Source organism: Nothobranchius furzeri, chromosome 3 (genome assembly GCF_043380555.1).
Source record: "Nothobranchius furzeri strain GRZ-AD chromosome 3, NfurGRZ-RIMD1, whole genome shotgun sequence".
Lineage (NCBI taxonomy): Eukaryota > Metazoa > Chordata > Actinopteri > Cyprinodontiformes > Nothobranchiidae > Nothobranchius > Nothobranchius furzeri.
Genome location: NC_091743.1, coordinates 89865801 through 89887521, shown reverse-complemented (window position 1 = coordinate 89887521; position 21721 = coordinate 89865801). Strand labels below are relative to the sequence as shown.

The 21721-nt window shown below is 43.4% G+C and overlaps 1 protein-coding gene across 3 annotated transcripts; it reads right to left on the bottom strand.

The window, feature by feature from the left end:
- Nucleotides 1-4551: 4551 nt before the first annotated feature.
- On the bottom strand, nucleotides 4552-19872 carry gpr63 (G protein-coupled receptor 63). 3 transcript variants are annotated; one of them, XM_070549759.1, is made up of 5 exons: nucleotides 19470-19872; nucleotides 18368-18480; nucleotides 17799-17896; nucleotides 13338-13422; nucleotides 4552-8374 (listed from the first exon to the last, which is right to left on the bottom strand). In XM_070549759.1, the coding sequence occupies exon 5, from the start codon at nucleotides 8185-8187 to the stop codon at nucleotides 7057-7059; it is 1131 nt and encodes a 376-aa protein (XP_070405860.1). In that variant the 5' UTR covers nucleotides 8188-8374; nucleotides 13338-13422; nucleotides 17799-17896; nucleotides 18368-18480; nucleotides 19470-19872; the 3' UTR covers nucleotides 4552-7056. The 3 variants fall into 3 exon arrangements, with proteins under 3 accessions (XP_070405860.1, XP_070405859.1, XP_015831695.1); XM_070549758.1 differs by having other exon boundaries at nucleotides 17799-18480; XM_015976209.3 differs by lacking the exons at nucleotides 17799-17896; nucleotides 18368-18480.
- Nucleotides 19873-21721: the final 1849 nt, after the last annotated feature.

The following is a 21721-nucleotide window of genomic DNA, read 5'->3' as shown; positions in this document are numbered from 1 at the left end:
AAGGTTTGACCTTGAGGTCAAAGGAGGATGGTTCAACGCTTACTTGCTCAGCTTGGCCGGGCCGAGCAGATGGCAGAACTGACGAGTTCAGGAAGTGAACTCTCTTTTATTAACTACTGTTTATAAATTTGGACAAATCATAATTTGACAGGTTAAAGTGGGAGATATCAAAGACCTCAGACACCACTCCTTTCTCAAACGTTTAGAGGTTATCGCCCTTTATGTCAAGTAAAAATGTCAGACATTAATGTGAAGTAAATATGTTAAACATTCATAATATTATTAATGTGTGAATATAGTGATGAACAATTCAACAAAGTGACTAATCTGGTGTAATTGAAGATGTGGAATAAATCATCCTAGGAATAAACATTCATGTTAACTCATTATTCATTACTGTAGAGCGTTCAACGTTATAAAAACACTTTAGATTTAAAAACATATTGTAGGTACCACAGAATATGATTGTAATAACCAGAAAAGATACATTTACTAAAGGGATTTAATGTCTTGTGTAATGAAGTCAATAGAGGGTAAATTGGATTAAGTAAATTGCTTTTGAGCTATTTATTACTATTTTCATTACTTGGTGACCAATAGCTGTAATACTCTATTATTAGAGAATATCACCTTGCTTGGTCTTAGGATGATTAATTAGAAGGCTCTGGGATTAGTTTAATTATTAAGGGATCGTCACACTTTGCTTTGATTCAAGAACCAGTCAGTGTTTGCAAACAAATAAGAATTTATTTTACAAACAATTTTAAGCCTTGACAAATGGTTTAAACTATTATTTACTGTGAGTGGATGCAAACTAAGAGATGGGTGTCTGGAACTAGGTGTGAATATAGTCTTTCAGAGTCAAAATCTACGCCTCTCAGAGAGAGGTGAGTTCTGGATAATAAAAGAATTTGGTTTGCATCAGAGCTGTAAGCTGTTCTTCATACAGACGCTATCTCACTGTGTTCTACGTACCCAAGAGGAGTACGGATCCGAAATGTCAGGAGGTTGGAGACCCCGGGTACAGAAGTCCGTAGACCAACTCCTAGTACGACCAGGTCGGTCCAGGATCGCTCCAGGTAACACGGGTGGACTGGATGAAACCAAGCGTCTCAAAACAACTCTGAAGGAGTGTTGCACAATCAGCTTTGTTCTGCACGAAACATCTCTTGCTGTCCTCAGCTTTGCAGGTGCAAAAGCTTAAGGCTTTGACAGTGTGTCAAAATCCTTTGGTAGCTCAGCTAAAGATGGCCAGTCTTAAACCCTCGTTCTGTTGGAGGTTCGAACTTGTCTCTCAGGGTTGAAGCAGAGCGGCTGGTTTTATAGCCCGCTGTTTATTCAATTCAATTCAATTCAAGTTTATTTATATAGCGCCAAATCACGACAAGAGTCGTCTCAAGGCACTTCACATAATAAACATTCCAATTCACAGTTCATTAAGCCAATCAGAAATAATGTTTCCTATATAAGGAACCCAGCAAATTGCATCAAGTCACTGACTAGTGTCAGTGACTATACAGCAATCCTCATACTAAGCAAGCATGCAGCGACAGTGGAGAGGAAAACTCCCTTTTAACAGGAAGAAACCTCCAGAGAATCCTGGCTCAGTATAAGCAGCCATCCTCACACACACACACACACACACACACACACAAAGACAAGTAATGTGTCTATAGTTATATTGTGATGTCTTAGTAAATATTGTATTTGGTGAAAGATAAACTTTATTGTATTTATCCTAGTGGATCTATAATTAAACGGATAAACTAGTAGTAGCACATCAAAAGTCAATGAAAACAAAAAGTTATTATCAGGAGAGAGAGAATGTATTAGTGGTTAGCAGCAGTGTGCTAGTCGATGGCCCCCTCCATGAGGCCACCACAGCTCAGCAGAACGTCATCGCAGCTTCTTCTGGGGAGAAAAACACTTACAGGGAAAACAAAGTTACCAGCTGAAATTGCACAAAATAGTACAGTTAAAGAGCAGATAGTAGAAGAAAGCAGTAGAGTGTGAAAAGTGGTCAGTGTGTCCTCCAGCAGTCTAAGCCTATAGCAGCATAACTACAGAGTTAACTCTGGATAACCTATCCTATTTAGATGTAGGCATGTTGGAGGCAGGGCAAGGGAGAGTCGTCTTTACCGAATGTACACTCCACCTCCCTGTACTCCCCCACTTGTCCAGATTTAGGCTAACATCAGATTTTAACCATAGGCCCTATCAAATAAAAATGTTTTAAGTCTATTCTTAAAAGTAGACAAAGTGTCTGCCTCACGGACTAAAGCTGGGAGCTGGTTCCACAGGAGAGGAGCATGATAACTAAAAGATCTGCCTCCCATCCTAAGTTTAGATATTCTGGGAACCACCAGTAGACCTGCAGTCTGAGAGTGAAGTGCTCGGTTAGGAACATATGGAACAATCAGATTACTGATGTATGATGGAGCTTGATTATTAAGAGCTTTATATGTGAGAAGAAGGATCTTAAAATCTATTCTGAATTTAACAGGTAGCCAATGTAGGGAAGCTAAGACAGGAGAGATATGATCTCTCTTTTTAATTCTCATCAGAACTCTAGCTGCAGCATTTTGGACAAGCTGAAGACTTTTAACTACATTCTGTGGACTTCCTGAGAGTAATGAATTACAGTAATCCAGTCTTGATGTAATAAATGCATGAACTAGTTTTTCAGCATCACTCCTGGAAAGGATGCTTCTAATCTTAGCAATATTCCGAAGGTGGAAAAAGGAAATCCGACAAACTTGTGAAACCTGGGATTTGAATGACATGTCCTGGTCAAAGATAACACCAAGGTTCCTTGCTTTGTTCTCGGAGATTAATGTAATGCCATTAAGGTCAGGCAATTGGCTAAGCAATTTCCTTTTCTGGATTTCTGGTCCAATGATGAGAACTTCCGTCTTGTCTTGATTTAAAAGCAAGAAGTTAAGAGTCATCCAATTTTTTATGTCCTCAAGACAAGCCTGTAATCTACCCAACCGATTAGGTTCATCAGGGTTAATGGATAAATATAACTGAGTATCGTCAGCATAACAGTGGAAGTTTATCCCATGCTGTCTAATGATTTTACCAATTGGGAGCATATATATAGTAAAAAGAATTGGTCCAAGCACTGAACCCTGTGGTACTCCGCAAGTAACCCTGGAGTATGAAGAAGATTTGTCATGTACATTTACAAAATGAAATCTGTCAGACAGGTAGGATTTAAACCAGCCTAACGCTGTTCCTTTGATCCCTACAACATGTTCAAGTCTTTCTAAAAGAACATTGTGATCAACTGTGTCAAAGGCAGCACTGAGATCTAACAAGACTAGAACAGACACAAGATTCTTATCTGAGGCCATAAGAATATCATTTGTAACTGTCACTAATGCAGTTTCAGTGCTGTGATACTCTCTAAAACCAGACTGAAATTCCTCAAACAGAGCATTAGTGTTTAAATGCTCACATACTTGGATGGCCACTATTTTCTCCAGGACTTTGGATAAAAATGGAAGGTTAGATATTATATTGTTTATCTATTACCAAGGTTATCAAGGATTCTCAGAACGCACACTCTGTGATGCAGAGCCGCTGAGTCTGCGAAACAAGGTTAGTTTATGTGTAGTGCTTCTTAATTTAACCTTACTTCTTGTCTGGTGTGAGCGATCTAATCCAGTAAACATACTTAGCATCACTGAACAGATTCGTGAAACATTTCATCATTTATAATTATACATGGCAATATTTAGTGATTATTAATTGTAAGATCTTTTCTTCAAGGATTATTCTGAAATATAAAATGATGACTTATATTATGAAATATTTTTTTCTGGGAATAAAAGTTTACTTTAGGAGTTCTCTCGTGAGGAACCTTGGGGAAAGGAATGCTACTGTCATCTTTCATTATCTGATGAAGCTTCAGCTCAGCTGATGAAGTCATCTGATTGAAGAGCCTGCGTGCAGACGCTCCATCTCCTGTCAGGGTAAAATACAGCAGAACATGTGTAGCCAGGGTTGTTTGCTCTGGCCGTGCATCTGAACTGTTGGATCTCAAAATCAGTCCATTTGGTGACGTTACACTTGTGATGAGGATATTGATGCTGGCCATCTTTTTACCCTCAGCAACATGACCTTGAGAGTTGGACCAGTGTAACCAACATCCATTCCTATAATAAAGCCACATTAGTATGTTTGGTGTGAATCCTCGTGAGGGGAGAGTTGTTGTCAGAGAGCCGTTTGCTGATGCGGATCTTGTGATTCATCTAGAACGTTAGGCTGGATCAGGGACGGGTCTCAAACTGGGTTTTCACTGAAAACCTGTCTACCAAGTGTCCCAGAGGGGCGTTTACACTGGCAATATGCTTTATATATAACAGGTCAGGTGAGAGGCGTTTTACTTCTATATCCTGCCACTGTGACTGTTGCCATGGCAACATATCTGTTTAGTAAATTAGGTCTAAATGCAAGCTGCAAAAGTTTTGTGTCGTGCCAGAGCGCCGGAGGCCACGGCGGTTTTCCTCACCTGGGTCTGAAGGAACAAAAACCCATTCCACAACATTTAGCAACGTAAGAAATGTCCAGGTCTTTATTACATTCAACAGTACACAGAAATTGCACATTTTCACCAGACATAGCAGCATTCAGACCCTAGGCACAATCAAAACATGTAGATACAAACACACATGTGCTGCTGCTGCTTTAACTTAAGCTGGTCATTTACATGCTTGTAGAGATAAGTGACACTAGTAAACACGCCATCTGTTTCCCGCCCAGTGCTGAGTAAACCTTCTCAGAGAAATAAATACAAAATCATCAGATACAATCCTCCCACTGGGATTCTCACCTCTGTGTGCATTTCAGGAGTCAGGAAGGGACCTTCTGGCTTCCTTCTCTCACCAACTTCAGTTAAAGGTCTTTTTGTCCTCCTGACACCTGAGAGGAGAACCAGTGCAGCGCGTCTTTGCTGCAGTCATCGTGTCAGGCTGAGGTCTAGTCTGGAAATGCCTCCTGGGCTGGAAAAGCTGTATTTAACTGCTGAAAACTAATAATTACAGAGTATATTGTTTAATATAGCTAATGTTGGCAAAACAATTAAACTCACTTGGCTTTGATAGGTAGACTTCTACAAACCATAATACAATAAACACAAAGCAAACCTAAAACAGATGATGTCACACCTCCTCAGACCCACTCTGAGCCTTAAAGGCAGCAGTTTGATTAGATGAGATCACCGATGCTTCGGCGCTCCACCCGTTGTTTTTATATACAGCAGGTAAACCCATTGCCCCCCCCCCCCCATCAGCGCAACAAACATGTTCTAGTGAACCATGACTCCATCATGTTGGACAGCGTTGGTACTGTTCCACCTGTCTGGACCAATGACTGTATGAATAAAATGGACAAATCCTACGCGCCGTCACCCGTAGGTTTCTGAAGAGCTAAAGCCAAATGGGCGTATCCCACCACCGCCATCTTGGCTGCGTCACGTGTCTCGTCACTCCTGGAAAATGCTCAAATGAGCTGAGAGCGGGGCTGTGAGGGTGGGGGCAGATGATCGACACCCAGCAAACTCTGAGCCAATGTTGCTACAAGCTAAGCGAGCTAACTCAGTGGAGTGGTTTAACAACTGGTCTCAGGTCACCTGTTTACACCGCTGAACTTGAATCTTCACATTAAGATTTAAGGGTCTAAGGACCCAAAACTGTGTTCTCCTTCCCTTTGGATGGTCCTTTTCTTCCAAACAGTGTCATGTTCAAGTACCTAGTTTGTCTCCATGGTGATTAGTGCTTCCAGCAGCTCTGCATCTGTCCCATAATTTGGCTGAATGAAAACAAAAAATATTTAAACAATGACTGCATTCAAGTTCAGGGCCCTGCCTCCTTCCAGTGACACATTTTAAGGCACAGCAAAGCAATGAAGGCTGTCAAATTCAAATCCTCCTAATGCCCCTTCCTTTCCCTGGTTTTCAAGGAGAGGTCTGGTGTATCCTGACTGGCCCAGGCGCAGGAGAGGATTATGTTCTTAATGGCACAATAAGTAAGAATTTTACAGTGCCTCAACCACGTTGGAAGGAAGATTGTGCTGAAACAGATTTCCGTCCCAGCCGGCAGGGAAGAGGCCAGTTTTTCTTCTTACAGAGTGGCTAAAGAAGGGCGTGGTCTTTGTTTAGTATCTGTGAGATAGCAGGGTCACCTCGTCTGCACCACTCTAAAGCTGCTGCACCAGCATCTGTAATTTGTCACTAACCAGCAAAACGCAGGACCTAAGCCAGTAAATAGGAGCGACCCATAATCATTTCTTGTACCCCAGAGAAGCTACGGTATCTTTTAGTTTTACGCTGATATCGGGTGCAGAAGGCTCGAGGCTAACGTTGAGCTAACAATGCTAACAGTGAATTAGAAACAAATAGTCAGCTTGAAAAATATCTCAAGCTACTTTGTCACTAACCAGCAATTCGCTACTACAGTTTAATGTATTTATCTACTTATCAACTTACTGTGTATGATTTAGAACTTTTTTATCTGGTGGTACGAAAGTTACGTCTGTAACTGAGCTCGTACGGTGGGTCCCTTACTTCTCCCTGTGTTGCCAAGTATGGCAAGTATTGGTATACCATTTTCCATGGTTGCTAAGGCGAAAGGATTGACTTAAGGGTGGAATAAATATGAAAGCTAGACCATTCTCCTTGGTCCACAAACGACTCTGCCTTTGTGGACCAAGTCCTTCAAAGGAAGCAGCCCCTTAATTCGGACACAGCCAAAGATTATTGGGCAGAGAAGGGCAGTAATTAGCCCCTCGGGTAGGCATGTCTTAGTGTCAATAATGTTGTAATAAAATCTCTTATCGATAAGTAAAAATTCTTGGCTTTTTTTCTCAATTCTAAACCCATAAAAGGACTCTAAATCTCTCTTATTCCTGTAGCAACAACCCACTCCGGCCCACATCCGGCCTTCCTGAAGGCAGTGCTACTTCCACCCTGAGTACACAGAAATGAACCAAAGCCACTAATCAGGTCGCATGGGATCAAAACGGACTCTGAACACAGGCTGAGTTTTATTTCCTTCAAACCACAGAGCGATGCTCTCCACATACGTACACAGCGCTTGGTTGGATGCGCCTTTTTGTGTTGCCTGAAAGTTGGGGAAGAAACGTAAAGTATTTGGGCAACAAATCAAGACAGGCATCACGAAACTTTTTGATCCTCCAGTAGTAAATGAGAGGGTTAAAGGCAGACTTGAGGTAGCACAACCACAGGAACCACGTGCTAGTTTGAAAAAAGCTGTCTTTGTGGTAGAAGCCAGCACTGAAGGCAGTGACCAGGCAGTAGGCAGTGAAGGGTGCCCAGCACATTGTAAACACAGAGAAGAGGATGAGGATGGTGGTGAAAGCACGGGTCTTGAAGCTCATGTCTATGTTCATCTGGAAGGGCCTCTGGGCACTCAGCAGACCCAGTTTGCTGGCCTGGCTCAGACACATGCTGTCAGGGTGGCTGTAGATCCGGATGGTGTTATGGCGGATGGTGTTCAGGATCCCCATAAATGTGTAAAGCATGACCAAGAAAGGTATGAAGAAAAAAATCAGCATGAGGATCAACATATAGGTGCGGTACCAAGGGTCAGTGCTGTACCCAAACACACACTGGGGGGCCCTGGGGGGGGTCTGCAGAGGAGGGAAGCCAACAGCCAGTGGAAAGGAGAAAACAAAAGAGAGCCCCCAGGTGACCATGATAAGGAGTTTAGCTCTCTGCGGACTCAGCTTGTCTTGTTTCTGGACAATAATCAGAAAACGATCGATGCTTATTATAAGCAGTATGGCAACGCCTTCTATCACAAAGAACCAAAAAAGCATGGCTGAAATCCGACAGAACACATCTCCAAAGATCCAGCTGGTTGTCATGACGGTAACCAGAGCAAAGGGCATGTTGAGGATGGCCAGCATCATGTCTGTAAACGCCAGACTTGCCAGGAGAATGTTGATGGCAGAACGCATGGCGGACCTCTGGTACACCATTAGGCACACCACCACATTACCTGCTAGGGCCACCAGTAAAATAACAACCATGACTAAGCTGAAGAAGACCTGCAGAGGTAGGCTGACACCTTGCAGGATCTCCGGGGTCTGGGTTGTCGGCAAGACGGGCAGTGGTGGAGACCTGGAGGCCTGGGACACGTTTGCCATGGAAACGTCCTCCATCGTCGAAAAGCCTCTTCAGAAGCCCCGTAAGGCAGTAGTGGCAGGTGGTGCTGTCCCCTGCTCTGGAATGGGAAATGGTGGAGGCAAGAACCATTCTTCTACAATGTGCATCATCACACCCAACATGATGCCATGGATGAAGCGTTGCTTCAGTGCATCACAGGTCAATCTTCACAGACGACATGTCCTAGGACACAAAACAATCAGTCAAGCTGGAGTCCAGTCAAACTGTACGAGTCAGTAAAACGCAGATAAAATAAAAATATAGGGATTCGTCATGATACATTATTGTAGGACCTGATGAAACCAATAAAATTCTGCTTTTACTTTTTTTCCTAAATTCGGTTGATTGATTTTAACTCATTCACTGCCAGCCGTTTCCTGATCACTAACGGCCTTCGCTGCCAGCGTTTCTCACCGTTTTTACTGTTTTTTTTAAGAGTCACAGAACGTTGCGCGCTAGCATGATGTCGACGCCAAAACAACCAAAACAAAGCGGAGACTCACCTCTTACATCAGGAAGAAGCCGCGTGTTTCGAGCGTTATCCGTTCTTTCATAATCTGTTGTCGAATTGTGATCGGCAGACGCTTTTCTGGTTCGCGCCTCACTTTTTTTTACAGGAACGGCCCAAAACGATCTCCTAACACATGGATGTGTTGCTTCCTGATCACGTGACGTGTGACGTATGCGGATGAAGATCGGCTTCAGGGTTGAGATGTTTGTTCTCTCAGCGCAGGGGCTCGTTCCGATGCTCAAGCAGTAAAAAATGCAAATGACGACTTTAGCCGTCATTGGCAGTGAATGAGTTAACATATTAAACAATAACGCAAAAAGAAAAATGATGACAGACTCGTGTCACATCTCAGAGTGAGACAAAGAATAGAACCAAACAATGATATTCATGGTGCAAAATGTACAGGTAAAACACACCGAGACACTGTAATAAAGACAGGTATAACCAGGCTGTGGATTAAAGTGTAGTCCAGGTTGCAGTAGTGAATCCACTCCATAGATATTCCAAGTGTGTTTTGAAATTATCTAAGAAAAGGTTTGATCCATATAGAATATAAATATGAACATTCATGATTGGTCCTTATCACCTACGGCAGTGTCAGTGCATTCTAAGAATAACAAAAATTTCCCCCACATCTTTTAAAAGTGGAGTATTTGATAGTGATGCACCGATATGAAGTTTTTGAGCCGATACCGATATCCAGTATTAAGCTCTCCGTTATGGCCGATAACCGATATTTGCCGATACCGATAAACTGATATTATTTCTTCTAAAATCAGCAGATTTTGTACAGAATGAAAATTACTAAAGCGGAATTTACATTATGGACACACAACACACACATTTACGGTTCTGAGATTATTTAATTCACTGTTCACATGACTAACCAATTACAAATCACCCCCCTCACGCTCTGAAACAGGCAAACAAATAGAGACGATATGGAAAAAATATCGGTTGTTAATATTGACCCAGCTCTGTTTATCAACAGATGAGCAAAGAAATGGATAACATCAGCTGATACCGATATCGATGCCGATATATTGTCCATCCCTAGTATTTGCCTTTAGCCATAAAAGTGAGTTTCTCTAAAGCTAGTGAGCAAGTTCTCAAGTGCAGTCTGGTTCTAAAGCCTCATTACCTCAAATTAGGGAAAACTAGGAATGTGCTGGAATTTCATTTTTTAAATATATGTGCCTTAAACCAGGCTCGAATGGTGTTTTTCATGAATGCAATAGCTGCATTTTTATTAAACCTTTATATATATTGTGCTGAATACATGTATGAATTGTGTGGTTGGGGTGTTTTCTAAATCTACCCAAGACAAGGTCATATTAAAGGGATTCCACACTAGCACCGACTCTTCTCTGCCTAGATAGGTAAGGAGTAGGGCTGCAACAAACGATTATTTGGATCATCGATGAATCAGGTGGGGTCTCGACTCAATTAATCGGATTAAATGCGAAAATTTAAAAACTGCTAGGGAAACATTTTTTTTTCTCTCTTTGTGCTGCCCTTAGTCAGTGAGCAATGTTGCCACCTAGTGGCCAAGGAAGTTAAATACAACTGCTTTGTTTTTATTGGTGCAGCTGAGGCAGCAAATACTGTGTTAAAGCTAATTAACAGTTTAGAGTTATTTTTTAACCACATTTCCCCATGAGTGCTGGAAACATATGCCTGTAAGTATTTAAGAGCATACTTTGTGTTAACTTCTTTCGTGTGAATATTGCATTTTATTTGGGGGCCGTTTTTTTGTAGATGCTAATCGTTAGCATAGAATGTGTGTTCCCATAGACATTAGCCTTAAGCTAGTGGACTTTTTGCTAACACTTGTTATAATTACTTTGAACAGCCTAGCTGTTCAGACGGCTATGTAAGCCTACATCTTGATATTTAGTCATGTATGAAACTTCTAAAAAATGTCATTTACATTTTTTTTAGAGTTTTCATTTGAGAGGCAACAAATAACCGCCTGAACCTTCAAGCGTGCGCCCGTCATTGAAAAACTGTTTATCTGTCTGCCAAACTCTGCCGAGAGGTTCAGGGAGGGCAGAATGGTAAAGAGGCATCCATGCGTTGCTCAGGGAAACTACAGCTCAACTCTGCATCCACACAGCTTTACCATAAGAAGTGAGCCAGCAAACATGGACAATTCAACAGAACTCCAGGAAGGGACTTTGGAAACAAGATCCAGAGTATCTGGTTCTACACGCTCAAGCCATCTTACATCTTCAGCTGCTGCTGCCAGAGCTACGGCAAAAGCAGATGCTGCTCGGATCCGGCTTTCCTTTGCACAGAAAGAAGCTGAAATTTTGAAGCAACAAACTGAACAGCTTGGTTCATCAACCGGATGCCACCAACCGTCAACCGGATGGCATCTGGGAGGACACCAGCAGGATTGATCAACGGTCGGCAGAGACAAGTGGTTCCAGTGACTCAAGTGACCCTGCCTCATCAAGTGGAGAGGCTGCTCGAGGGGGTGCTGCTGCAGGAAGATCGAGGGGATGCAACCCTGGGAAGGTCGAGGGACATGGAGCTGTGGAACAACGTGTGGTTCGTCAGAGGAGGCCCCCCGCTTGGTTCAAGGATTATTGTGTGGATGTTTAGGACTCGAGGGCGAGTCCTTCAGGGCAAGAAGGGGGAGAGTGAAAGACAGAAGACGGGAGTTGCCGGATTCTGAGGGCGGTGTGATTGGACACCGGCCGGTCCTTGTTACGGGTAATGAGGCCGGAGAGAACAAAAGGGTGGCAGATCTACCAAGGTGGTGTGTGTGGTCGACCTGTCATTGTGGCACCAGATCCTGGGGGGAGGGATCGTTCGCAGTCGTTTAGGACTGCCGGCGACGAAGATAGTTGAGCAGGTGGCTGTGTTCCAGCGATAGGAGGGAAGGCGTGACGCCTTCTTTAGGTAGCGAGGGCTGGGAGTAGTTGGGTGCCGAGACCACGCCGACATCTGCCGCCACAGACTCTGGCAGCCGGACCTAAGTTGTGGATTTACCCGCCGTCCTCGCAAGCTGAGCCCCGGGGCGTTGGACGGTGTTGGAAGCTCAGAACCCGGGGAGGAGGGTCGCATCAACTGGGGCAGCTAAGTACCGCTGCTTGTTTAGATATATGCTGATCAGTTGGCTTTTAAAGTGAAGGACTAGTGATTTATTGTTGATTGTGATTGTTTCATTATTGCCGGTGTGAATAAACGCTCTTGTGGATAAGTTGCTGCCTACTGGTGCTGTTTCCGGGTTCTGCCTGGAGGGCAAGATATTCTGCCCGTGCTCCCACTGAAACTTATATTACATACAAACATGTGTTTTAGTGACGTTCACAATTATTTAGTCCCTTCAGCGGTGCTTTAGGAGAGTGTACAGTAGCAATGTGTCGCTCAGAGAAATTAATTATTATTTATCAGCATGAGAAACGTATTTCTATCCATTTCAAACTTTTTTCTAAACTATATTTTTTCACAGGTCCCATCAGTTAATGTAATAATTGTTCCAGGCACGGCGACCAGAGATGCGCTCCAACCCCCCCACTCCGTTTCCCCTCACAGCAATCAGGGGAAAGGTGTGTGTGTGTGTGTGTGTGTGCGTGTGTGTGTGTGTGTGCGTGCGTGTGTGTGTGTGTGTGTGTGTCGTACATGCACATATTGCTGTTTTTAGCAGATCCAGAGCCTGCGGGCAGTGTTTCACTTACATAGCCGTAGCCGTAGCGACCCGCCACGGCTGAAATCCCAGCGCCACTCCTACAAGATCCCATTTTATAATTTATTTATTTTTTGCGCCGTTTCCCGAAGAAGCAGCGGGAACTACTCTGTTGTTGCTTGTGATCACAGCCGGCAGGCAGCAAGGAGGAGGAGGCAGGGCAGGGTGGTTAAAGCTAGGGATGAGTCGGATACTCGTTTCAGACGCGTATCCGGTACGGATAAAGCATTTTTGACGAAAACGAGCACGAAACGAGTAAAACTCGAAAATATCTGTAATCATGCTGAAGAAAAATCCTTATTGGGTAACTGACTGCCTTCACGCTCTGTGATTGGCCAGTCACATGGAGCGCCCGCCCCTCCCTAACACAAAAACTGCAGCCAGAAGCCCAGTCCGAGTCCGGCCCATCCACGCGCGCACACACACACACACACACACACACACACACAAAGACAACAGATATCTTTGCTTGCTTCACTGTTGCTCACGTTTCTTCAGTACTCCCTAGGTTTTCTTCAGCTCGCCTTTTTTTCAGTTGAATATTTAAATTTACGTTTTTCATAACGTACGTGGTGCATTTGACAAGAACTGCTGAAAAAGGCTCGTGCTGCGTCGGTCACTGCCTCTGTTCCGGTCGGGTTTTTTAAATTATTTATCTCTCTCTCTAAAAAGTTGTGTCTGGTTCTAGTACTTCATATTTCCTAGTTCCTACTGCATATTTCCTAGTTCCTACTGCATGAGTTCAGATGACGACTCCAAATCCACGAAACACATGTAGATTGGTTGGGCAAACTTCCTTGCACCCTCCAAAATCCCCTTAAGAGTATAGTGGGCTGCCACAATTAGTCGACTTGTCACAACGACGTCAACAAATGAAGCAGTCGACTATTAATTTAATAGTTGAAGTGTCATTTATTTTATAAACAATTTTCTAATCTTACCTGTTGCGGCACATTCGGCGGTTGCTTCCTGCCTCTCTGCTCGGTCGCCACTTTAGCTCTGAGGCGCATGTGCAGTAGTGGCCATCTAGATCAGCATTCGTCACCGGAGAAAGAAAACATGGTGAGTCAGCAACGTAACTCAAAAGTTTGGGAGCATTCCTCAAAGACAAAAGAAATGCCCATAGAGTGCCAACTCTGCAATTTGAAACTCTCCTTTCACGGAAGCACATCGGCAATGCACAAGCACCTTAAAAAGAAGCACGTCATGGCGGAGAACAAAGAGTCACCTCCGTAAGTTTACCTCTTGTTAGTTGCTAACATAGCTGTAGCAACACCAATTGCGATGGTGATTTTATTGCCGTTAAGACATGTTTGCATGTTACGTATTTTTGCTAATTACAAACGCTAATTATTTATTTCATCCTGTGACATTACAGCGTTAATAAGAGTGCTCCTCTTCAATGGAGGAGTTTGTTACGTGCACATCTCAGCAAGCTAATGTCCTGACCAAGGCCATTGTGAGCATTTTGGTCACGAGACTCCTGTCCACGCTGAGCAATTAACGGATGATCAAGCTGCTCAACCCAGGATACCACGAGAACTACCTACCAGACCGATCCCATTTCAACACCACGATAGAAAAGAAAAGTGAATCTTTAAGGTGTGTTTGTGCGCACGTGGTGCATCTTTGTCTCTGTTTCTCTCTGGACACAAAATAAACATTAGAATATAATGCATTTTATGATAAAATAAAATGGTTGCTGACTGAGCAATCAAGAAACTAATATATTTTAAAGCATGAAACATTTTCTGTTTCTGTGTATTAATCTGGTAAATAAACTAACTTTAATATCTTATCTTTACGATAAAGCAGACCCTCAGAGCTGCCGATGGTCTACAGAGGTGTACTTTGGTGTGTCCTTCCATTTCCTGAGTTAAGACTGGAAGATGAAGCGCTTCATCATTGCCACTAAGCCTCTTGTGAACACAAGTCATCCCCAGGAGTTTGTAAATAGAGGAGGAATCTGCCTGTTTTCCTCTAGTTCGCCCTCTTCTCCGCCTTCACTAACATCTCCGCCAAATACCGAAGACCCGGAACAATGCCCGTCCGCTACTAGATTCCTTTCCTGTGTTGCCCGCCTTCGTCTCCCGGCAACGGACAACAACTTCCGGGGTCAGATGCGCTGCTCCGTGTCTATCGCAGATGTAGAACATCACCGGGAGCGTTTCTCCCTTCATTAAGGAGCTTCTTTCAGACATTAGGAGAGCTGTTTTGGTGGTAGCAGTCTCTCCTCCGTGCTGGTCTGTTTGCTGCTGGGTGTTTTTGGTTTATTTAAACTTGGTAACTTGAACTTAACGTTGGTAAAGCTACTGTTAGCATCTTCGCTAACAGCTTCTTGCGTTTGGATAAGCTGTTACGTTTTGGTTTAGAGTTCATCTTTTTTGTGGTGCAGATCTCCCTTTTATTACATTTAGAGTGTTGTGGGTTTTCGGTTTAGTTTAAAATATCACCTTGAGTTTGGTTTAACCACCCAGTTTAGAGTTTGGACCTTTGGAGATCCTTATTTTGGTCCAGAACCCAGTAATCTTTGCCCAGTGGGACATCCCTAGTTATTTGTACTTTTGTTTTAATTCCACACAGGCAGAGTTAGTTTTATTATTCCCAACCTGTGGATGGAAAGATTTATGTTTTTTTGTAGTTATAAATAAACCTGATCATTGTTTTAACTTTTAAATCCCGTTATTGTCCCTTCCTTTTTGCACACGAGCCAAACTCCCCAGGAAGAGTCGTAACACCACTCGCCTCACGCACATAAGTGACCAGAACAAGCAGCATGGAGAAACTCCATCTTCTACCACCTCTCAGGCAGCAGCCTGCTCTTCCAAGTTGTACACGTCACCAGGACATAACCAACCACAACACAAGAAAAGCAGTGTTATACAAAATGGAAGGCCTGTAGTGTTTATTCTCTTACAGTAACAATTTATTAATGTTTTTGAGGAATTTATTTGAGATTTTCTGGTTTTTGTTAATTGTGCAATAGAAAAATAACCATTAGATTAATTTTCTAAATAGTCATTAGAATAGTCGACTATTCGATAAAATAATCGTCAGAATAATCGTTTAAAAAAGAATCATTTACCCCCAGCCCTATTTTTCTGCTTCCGTACGTTTTTTGGCATTTAACTACTTCCACAATTCTTCAACCATTTACACAATTTTGGTATCAAAACATTCAGCTTGTTCAGCTTATGCCGGCAATGACTTTTGGTATTAAAATATTTTATACTTTTGAGATATTCAGCTTTTTCTGCGATTTTTGGTCCCATTGAAATGAATGGGATTGCTCAATTCCGTGCTGTAGTTCTTTTTTAAAACACAGAGCGGTTTTGTTTACCCGTTTTCCTACATGGGAATAAAACAGGTAAACAAAACCGCTCTGTGTTTTAAAAAAGAACTACAGCATGGAATTAGAGATACGACACAGCAAGAACACACCTAAGGGATTGCACAATTTTCAGCTAAATCCTATCACTTTTTTGAACTCTTACTCCTTTAGATTAACTTTAACCTAGAGACTTCATTCAAGTTTCAACAAACTCACAACAATTTCAGCTATTACTGGTTAAAAAATCTTTTTGATATCTATTACAGTTTTTCTAAAATCACAGGTAGAAGTTGAGGTACGGCTTGAGTTTTTCAGAAAAAAATCTCAAAAATTATAATGGGCAGATATTGGAGCAATGAACCTCCTTTGCTCCATTTCTAGCATTGTCCTGAGAAAACCGTAAGTCCGATTGAAATGAGATGCACGCTGGCTTGCAGCTAACAGATGTACCTTCGTTTTGAGCTATAAATCATGACTGTACTCAAAACATTGTGGTCGTATGGTTCATTTATTTGACAATATTAATAAAAAGAAGTTTCTTCCACTCTAAACTGAAAATGCCACTAACTTTTGACCTTCACATTTTCTGGAAACAATTCTTTGCAACACCCAGACCGTTTGGAGTACCAAAACAAATTAGAACTGAAAAGTAGGAATTTTTGTCAGCTTTTCAGAATGGGTTTCATTTTGTCCTTAAGTGTTACGGTTCTTCCTCTACAAGCCTCTGAAGGAGGAGAGACCCTGATTCTGTCTCATTGAAACCCATGTTAAAGGAACAGAGATTTTCTCCTCCCATCTGCTACAGACAACTAAAATGTTCTCGTCGTAGCTTCTAGACAATTCATGGTAGGCAACAGGGCTGCACAATATATCGAAAAATTATCGTCATTGCGATAACAGGACGTGCGATAGGTCCGTCGCAAAGCACGTCAAAAACGGCGATAAATGTTTGGTTCAACATTTCCATCCGTGTCATACATCAACTTTTTGTAAACCAGCTGTTTTTTACGCTGAAGTATTATTTGACCAATCAAATGTAGCCCATCTGATATGCGGCCAATCAGATGGATCCGTTCACGTAATACACCCGCCCCCTACGTAGATCCTTAGGGTGGAAAGCAACACCCGAACTGAGTTAGTGGCGCCGTTCCCTTGTTCGTCATGCTGGCTCAGAGCAACGAACGCACTTTGTGCTGAGGTTTCTGGAATCAGCTCAGCTTTCAACCGTGAACGTGAGTCCGCTCGGTGTCGTTAATCATTTTTACCGGGCTGACTCCGACACGTGCCGGTGAACCAACCCACCTTCATGTCGCTAGTGTTCCACCGGGTGGTGACGTTAGCCCCAGGCTCCGGTTAGCTTCCAGCTAAAAGGCTACAGCACTCTCCTCCCAGTCCCACCCTGCTAAAGAGGGCCCGGAAAAGTTCCCCCACACATCAAAGTGATTTTTCATTTATGAGCTTTTATAACCTTGTTAATCAGGATAGTTGATTTGCTGCTGCACATAAACTGTCAGTCAGAAGCTCTGCTAGCCGCTTATCTTAGAGGAGCTAGTTCAATTTGTTAGCTTGTTATCAGAATCATAGTTGCAGTTTCATCATCTGAGCTGCTTTTTAAGATCTAGGTAAACTTGTTCAATTTGGGGTTAAAAACAAACGTTTTCACATATGTTCCATGTATTTTTTTTTGCCAGTTCCTCTTCTGAAAGGTAGACAATTGTTTTTCTCTTTCCCTCAGAAAATCTTAATATTCTCCTAGTTTGGCCCAGCACAGTCGTCGTCGTCCGTCCCCCCGCCCCCCCGCGCGACCCTACATGGACAAAGCAGGTTCAGAAAATGGATGGATGGATTTGAAACTTTCATATGAATCAATTTAAAATCCTACAAAAAATTAAAATAAAATGAAATCACGATACAAAGTCTGTCAAATGTTACTACCCCTTTTAGTTTAAAATACAATGCCTAAGGCTATGGATACCAAACAAAACTGGTCATGCCACATTACTATGCTACTAGATCAGCGGCTAAGCTAAAGCCAGCCAGGACACAACCACCCCCAATAACAAAGTCTTACCGGCTGCCTTCCTGCTGCTTTGTTTGACACTTTCCCAGCGCCACAAAGGCTTGCCACAACAGCAGAAAACACTTCACCTTCACAGTATGACTTGCAATCTGTGATCATAATTTATCATTTATCATTTTATATTTTTAAGGAAATGTTATTGCAAAAGCCTAACATTGTTGATTTTAAACTGTAGGTACTAGGTATTAAGTACTAAGTATTAAGTAGAAGTAAGTTTGTGTACTAAACATGAGCATGGAGCAGTGAAAGCTGCATTAACTATCAAACACAGACACAAACAGCAACTCTAACTCACATTTTCTTCTACCTCTAGATGCTTTGCTTACATTTCTAAGTCATCTTCAAAAAGATGTCTCCACTGATGAAGGTAGAGTGAATTTTGTTCTTTCAGCTGTTAACAGTGACCCATATCAGTTTGCTAGCATTAGCCTTTTTTCCAGCATCACTACTAAGAGCAACTCGGACCAATGCAGCTCGGCCCGACCACTGTTACCAAGGGCACCGTTTGGTATTTTCTCTTTACTTTCTCCCCTACTTTTAGTCCCGGCTCATTGAGGTACCTGGCAAGGCTGAGTCGGGCCAGCATCGTGATTCTGGCTGCTGATTTCTAGGGGGCGGAGTCACTGGTTTCTTTGGACTTTGTTACTTCTGCTTAACTGCCTTCAGCCATTTCCTGGTTCAGAGTCGGACAAAAAGCCATAAAACTGAGCAAAATGTCAAGCAACACCACCATTTTCAGCTGAGTTGTATTTCTGTGGAGCACGCTAGTTACCTTACACCGTTTACTGATACCTTCATGTTATTTTGTCTTCTGTTTCTAACAGTGATGTGATTTTATTTATTGTTACACTCTGTAACAGTGTGTTATAATAATACAAACATTCTTCTTTTCCCGACTGTATTGTCAACTCCTGCTCTCATTCATGTGGAAAACGATGAGGAAGAAGAACACTTGGAAGAAACTATCTCCAGCAGTGCCATGGCCTCAAAATTAATGCCAGGATCACACTGTGTGATTTTTGGCCGTCTTTGCCAAATCCCTCGTCCTGAGCAGAATCGTGACCAAAAAAACGGTCAACGTCAGGGTGATTTGCATATATGTGCACCACACTTGAGAATATTTGATATTTAAGCACAAAAGTGGCACGACATGGACATAACTCATAAATCATTCTTCATTCTAGGTTTGATTTTTTCTGCTAAATGCAGCAGCACTTTGTTTATAACCAATTTCAGTTGTGCTTTCTGCTTGTTTGTAGCCATGTGATGGTGGGAGGATTTTTCTAACGTAAACATTACCATACATGCAGTATTATGCAGGATACGTAAACATAAAGGTTGTGCAATCATAAACAGCGTGTCCACGCTGTGGCTCTCTTGTGGGGGGTGGGTTAGGATCGGTTTCAAGGTGAATTTTGACAGAGGGGGTCCTAAGGTTCATACTGCCTGGGGTTCCCCAAATGCCTTAAAACGGCCCTGCCTGAGGGGTAGGAACACCCTGGATGGACCAGGACTGCAGGGTTCTGGTCAGATCTAGGTTGCTTAAAACTGGGCTTGATTTATTCATCATTACTTCTGACTGTATTAATAATATCCACATACGTATGTATGTGACAGCACTCGTGCTCTATCGGGTTCAGCATGTTCCCGGTGGTATTTTACCTGCTTCTCTCACGTGCTGACGCTGAAGCTCACCGGATCCTCCACAAACACCGAACATCCCTCCGTCGCCGGTCTGGACACGGAGATCAAACGGTGCCTTTATGTTTTAAACAATGTCTGCAAGAAACTCCAGGAGCCCGTTAGAGGCGTCGGACTGGTTAGCAGGCTCCGGCCGCTGCCGCCGCCACCTACACACGCGTAAAGGACCGGAGCCGTTCACAGCTAGTTTCCGCCTGCACCTACTTCCGGCAGCTTCTAAAACATAAACACGGCTTCCTCCTGCTCTCTGTTGGTTTCTTTTGTGCAAATGTGAAGCCGGAACCATAGAACCGTCCAGGCAGCATCCCGGAATCGGGAACCACAGCTACTTATGCGGCTCTGAAAACTCAGCCGACAGGAAACACACACCACTTCCGGTTTTTATTTAAAAAAATAAAGGCCAGAAACCTTTATTTTAGCAAACGTTTCCTTTTTTAAGGTTTCCCACGAATTGAGTTTATATAGTATTACTATGGGAGCCTCTACGTGTTTTCACACAAAACCAAAAATAATCTTTGGTGCCTGTTGAAGAAGCACTCTCCTGACATCATGTGTCTTCAAAATTCATGGACACTACATGTTAAATGGCACATATCACACAGGATCAGAAAGTAACTTAGACACTTCCAAAATTTTACTCTGGCAGAAGGGGGCCTAAGTAGATGAGTGTGACTTAAGCTTCCTAGGGTGGAGAATGCTGTACCCCCCATGGTGGGGTCTTTTCTGCTAATTCAGCCTTCTCCACAGCCACATCAGAATATCTGGCAGGTTGGATAAACAATGCAAAAATGAGCTGTTTTGGTTTGGAGAAAAACATGTTCCTACTCATCCACAGATGGCTGATAACTATAACATCTGGTTCGAATCAGAATCAGGGTTTTATTGCCATATGTGCGAGAATCACAACAATAGGAAAGTGCTGCGGTACTTGGTGCAACAAAGGAAGGTAAAAATAAGAGATAGGAAATTATCTCTAAGATGTTTATCTGATTTGATTAAGAAGAATAATCATGATAAAATAATAATATAAAGTGGCAATAATCAGAGAAAGAGCTGCTATATAGAAGACAGTGTAGGTACAGATCAATTCAATTCAAGTTTATTTATATAGCGCCACACACGACTAGAGTCGTCTCAAGGCTCTTCACATAGTAAACTTTCCAATACAGTTCAGATCATTAAGCCAAACAGTAAAAGGTTTTCTATTTACCCAGTAAATTGCATCGAGTCACTGACTAGTGTCAGTGTCTTAACAGCAATCCTCATACTAAGCAAGCATGCAGCGACATTGGAGAGGAAAACTCTCTTTTAACAGGAAGAAACCTCCAGAGGATCCTGGGCGTTGTGCGGGGGAGCCTGCTCATCAGCACCCCAGCAGAAAGGGTCAAACTCTGGTTACCGGTGATGGTTGTACCCAGTGTGCAGCAGTACCGGGACCAGAGTGAATAGGGTGTGTATGGGGAGCATGAGTGGGTGTCCGGCGTGCATTTTTGTAAGTCTTTGGTTGTATGTGTATGTGTGAGCATGAGGGAGGGAGTGTGTGACTGTGTTTGTGTATGACTGTATATGTCAGGTGGGGCCTTTGACTCCTCCCCTCTCCTGGGACTTCTTTTGATGATATAGATCTTCGTCTCCCCTCCCCCTGCCACACCTGGTGTGGGGTGTGGTGCCTTGGTCTGCATGAGTGTTCGTGTCTCCCGGGTCAGGGGGTTTAAGATTTGGCATCTGCTTGATCAATCCTGGTGGCTGCCTGGTGGGGTCTGGGTCCCTGGGCTCTGCTGGGTCCCCGGCGAGGGTGATCGCCCCTGGGCCCCGGGTCGCTGGGTCCCGGGCTCGGCCGGCTAGGGGGTGGGAGGCGGCGGGCGGGCTTGTGGGCTTGCCGCTGATATCTCCCGGGACTCTGCCGGCTGCTGGTTGTGGCCCCCCAGGGCGATCCTCTGTGCCTCTCGAGGGGGGCGGGGGCCTTTCTGGTTGCAGTCTCCTTGGGGTTCCTGCGCTCTGGGGCAGCGCCTGGATCTCTGGGACTTGGAGCTCCCCCCGTCTCCTACGCATCTTTAGGGGGCAGATCTGTGGCCCCTCACACTCTCTGTTGGACGCTCCTATAGAGAAACCTTACATAAACAAGCGCGTGTACACACACAGGTGCTCACATGGTGCTCTCAAAAGTATGGGCTTGGGCACGTTCAACACTTGTCTCAAGGCTGTCGTTGCCA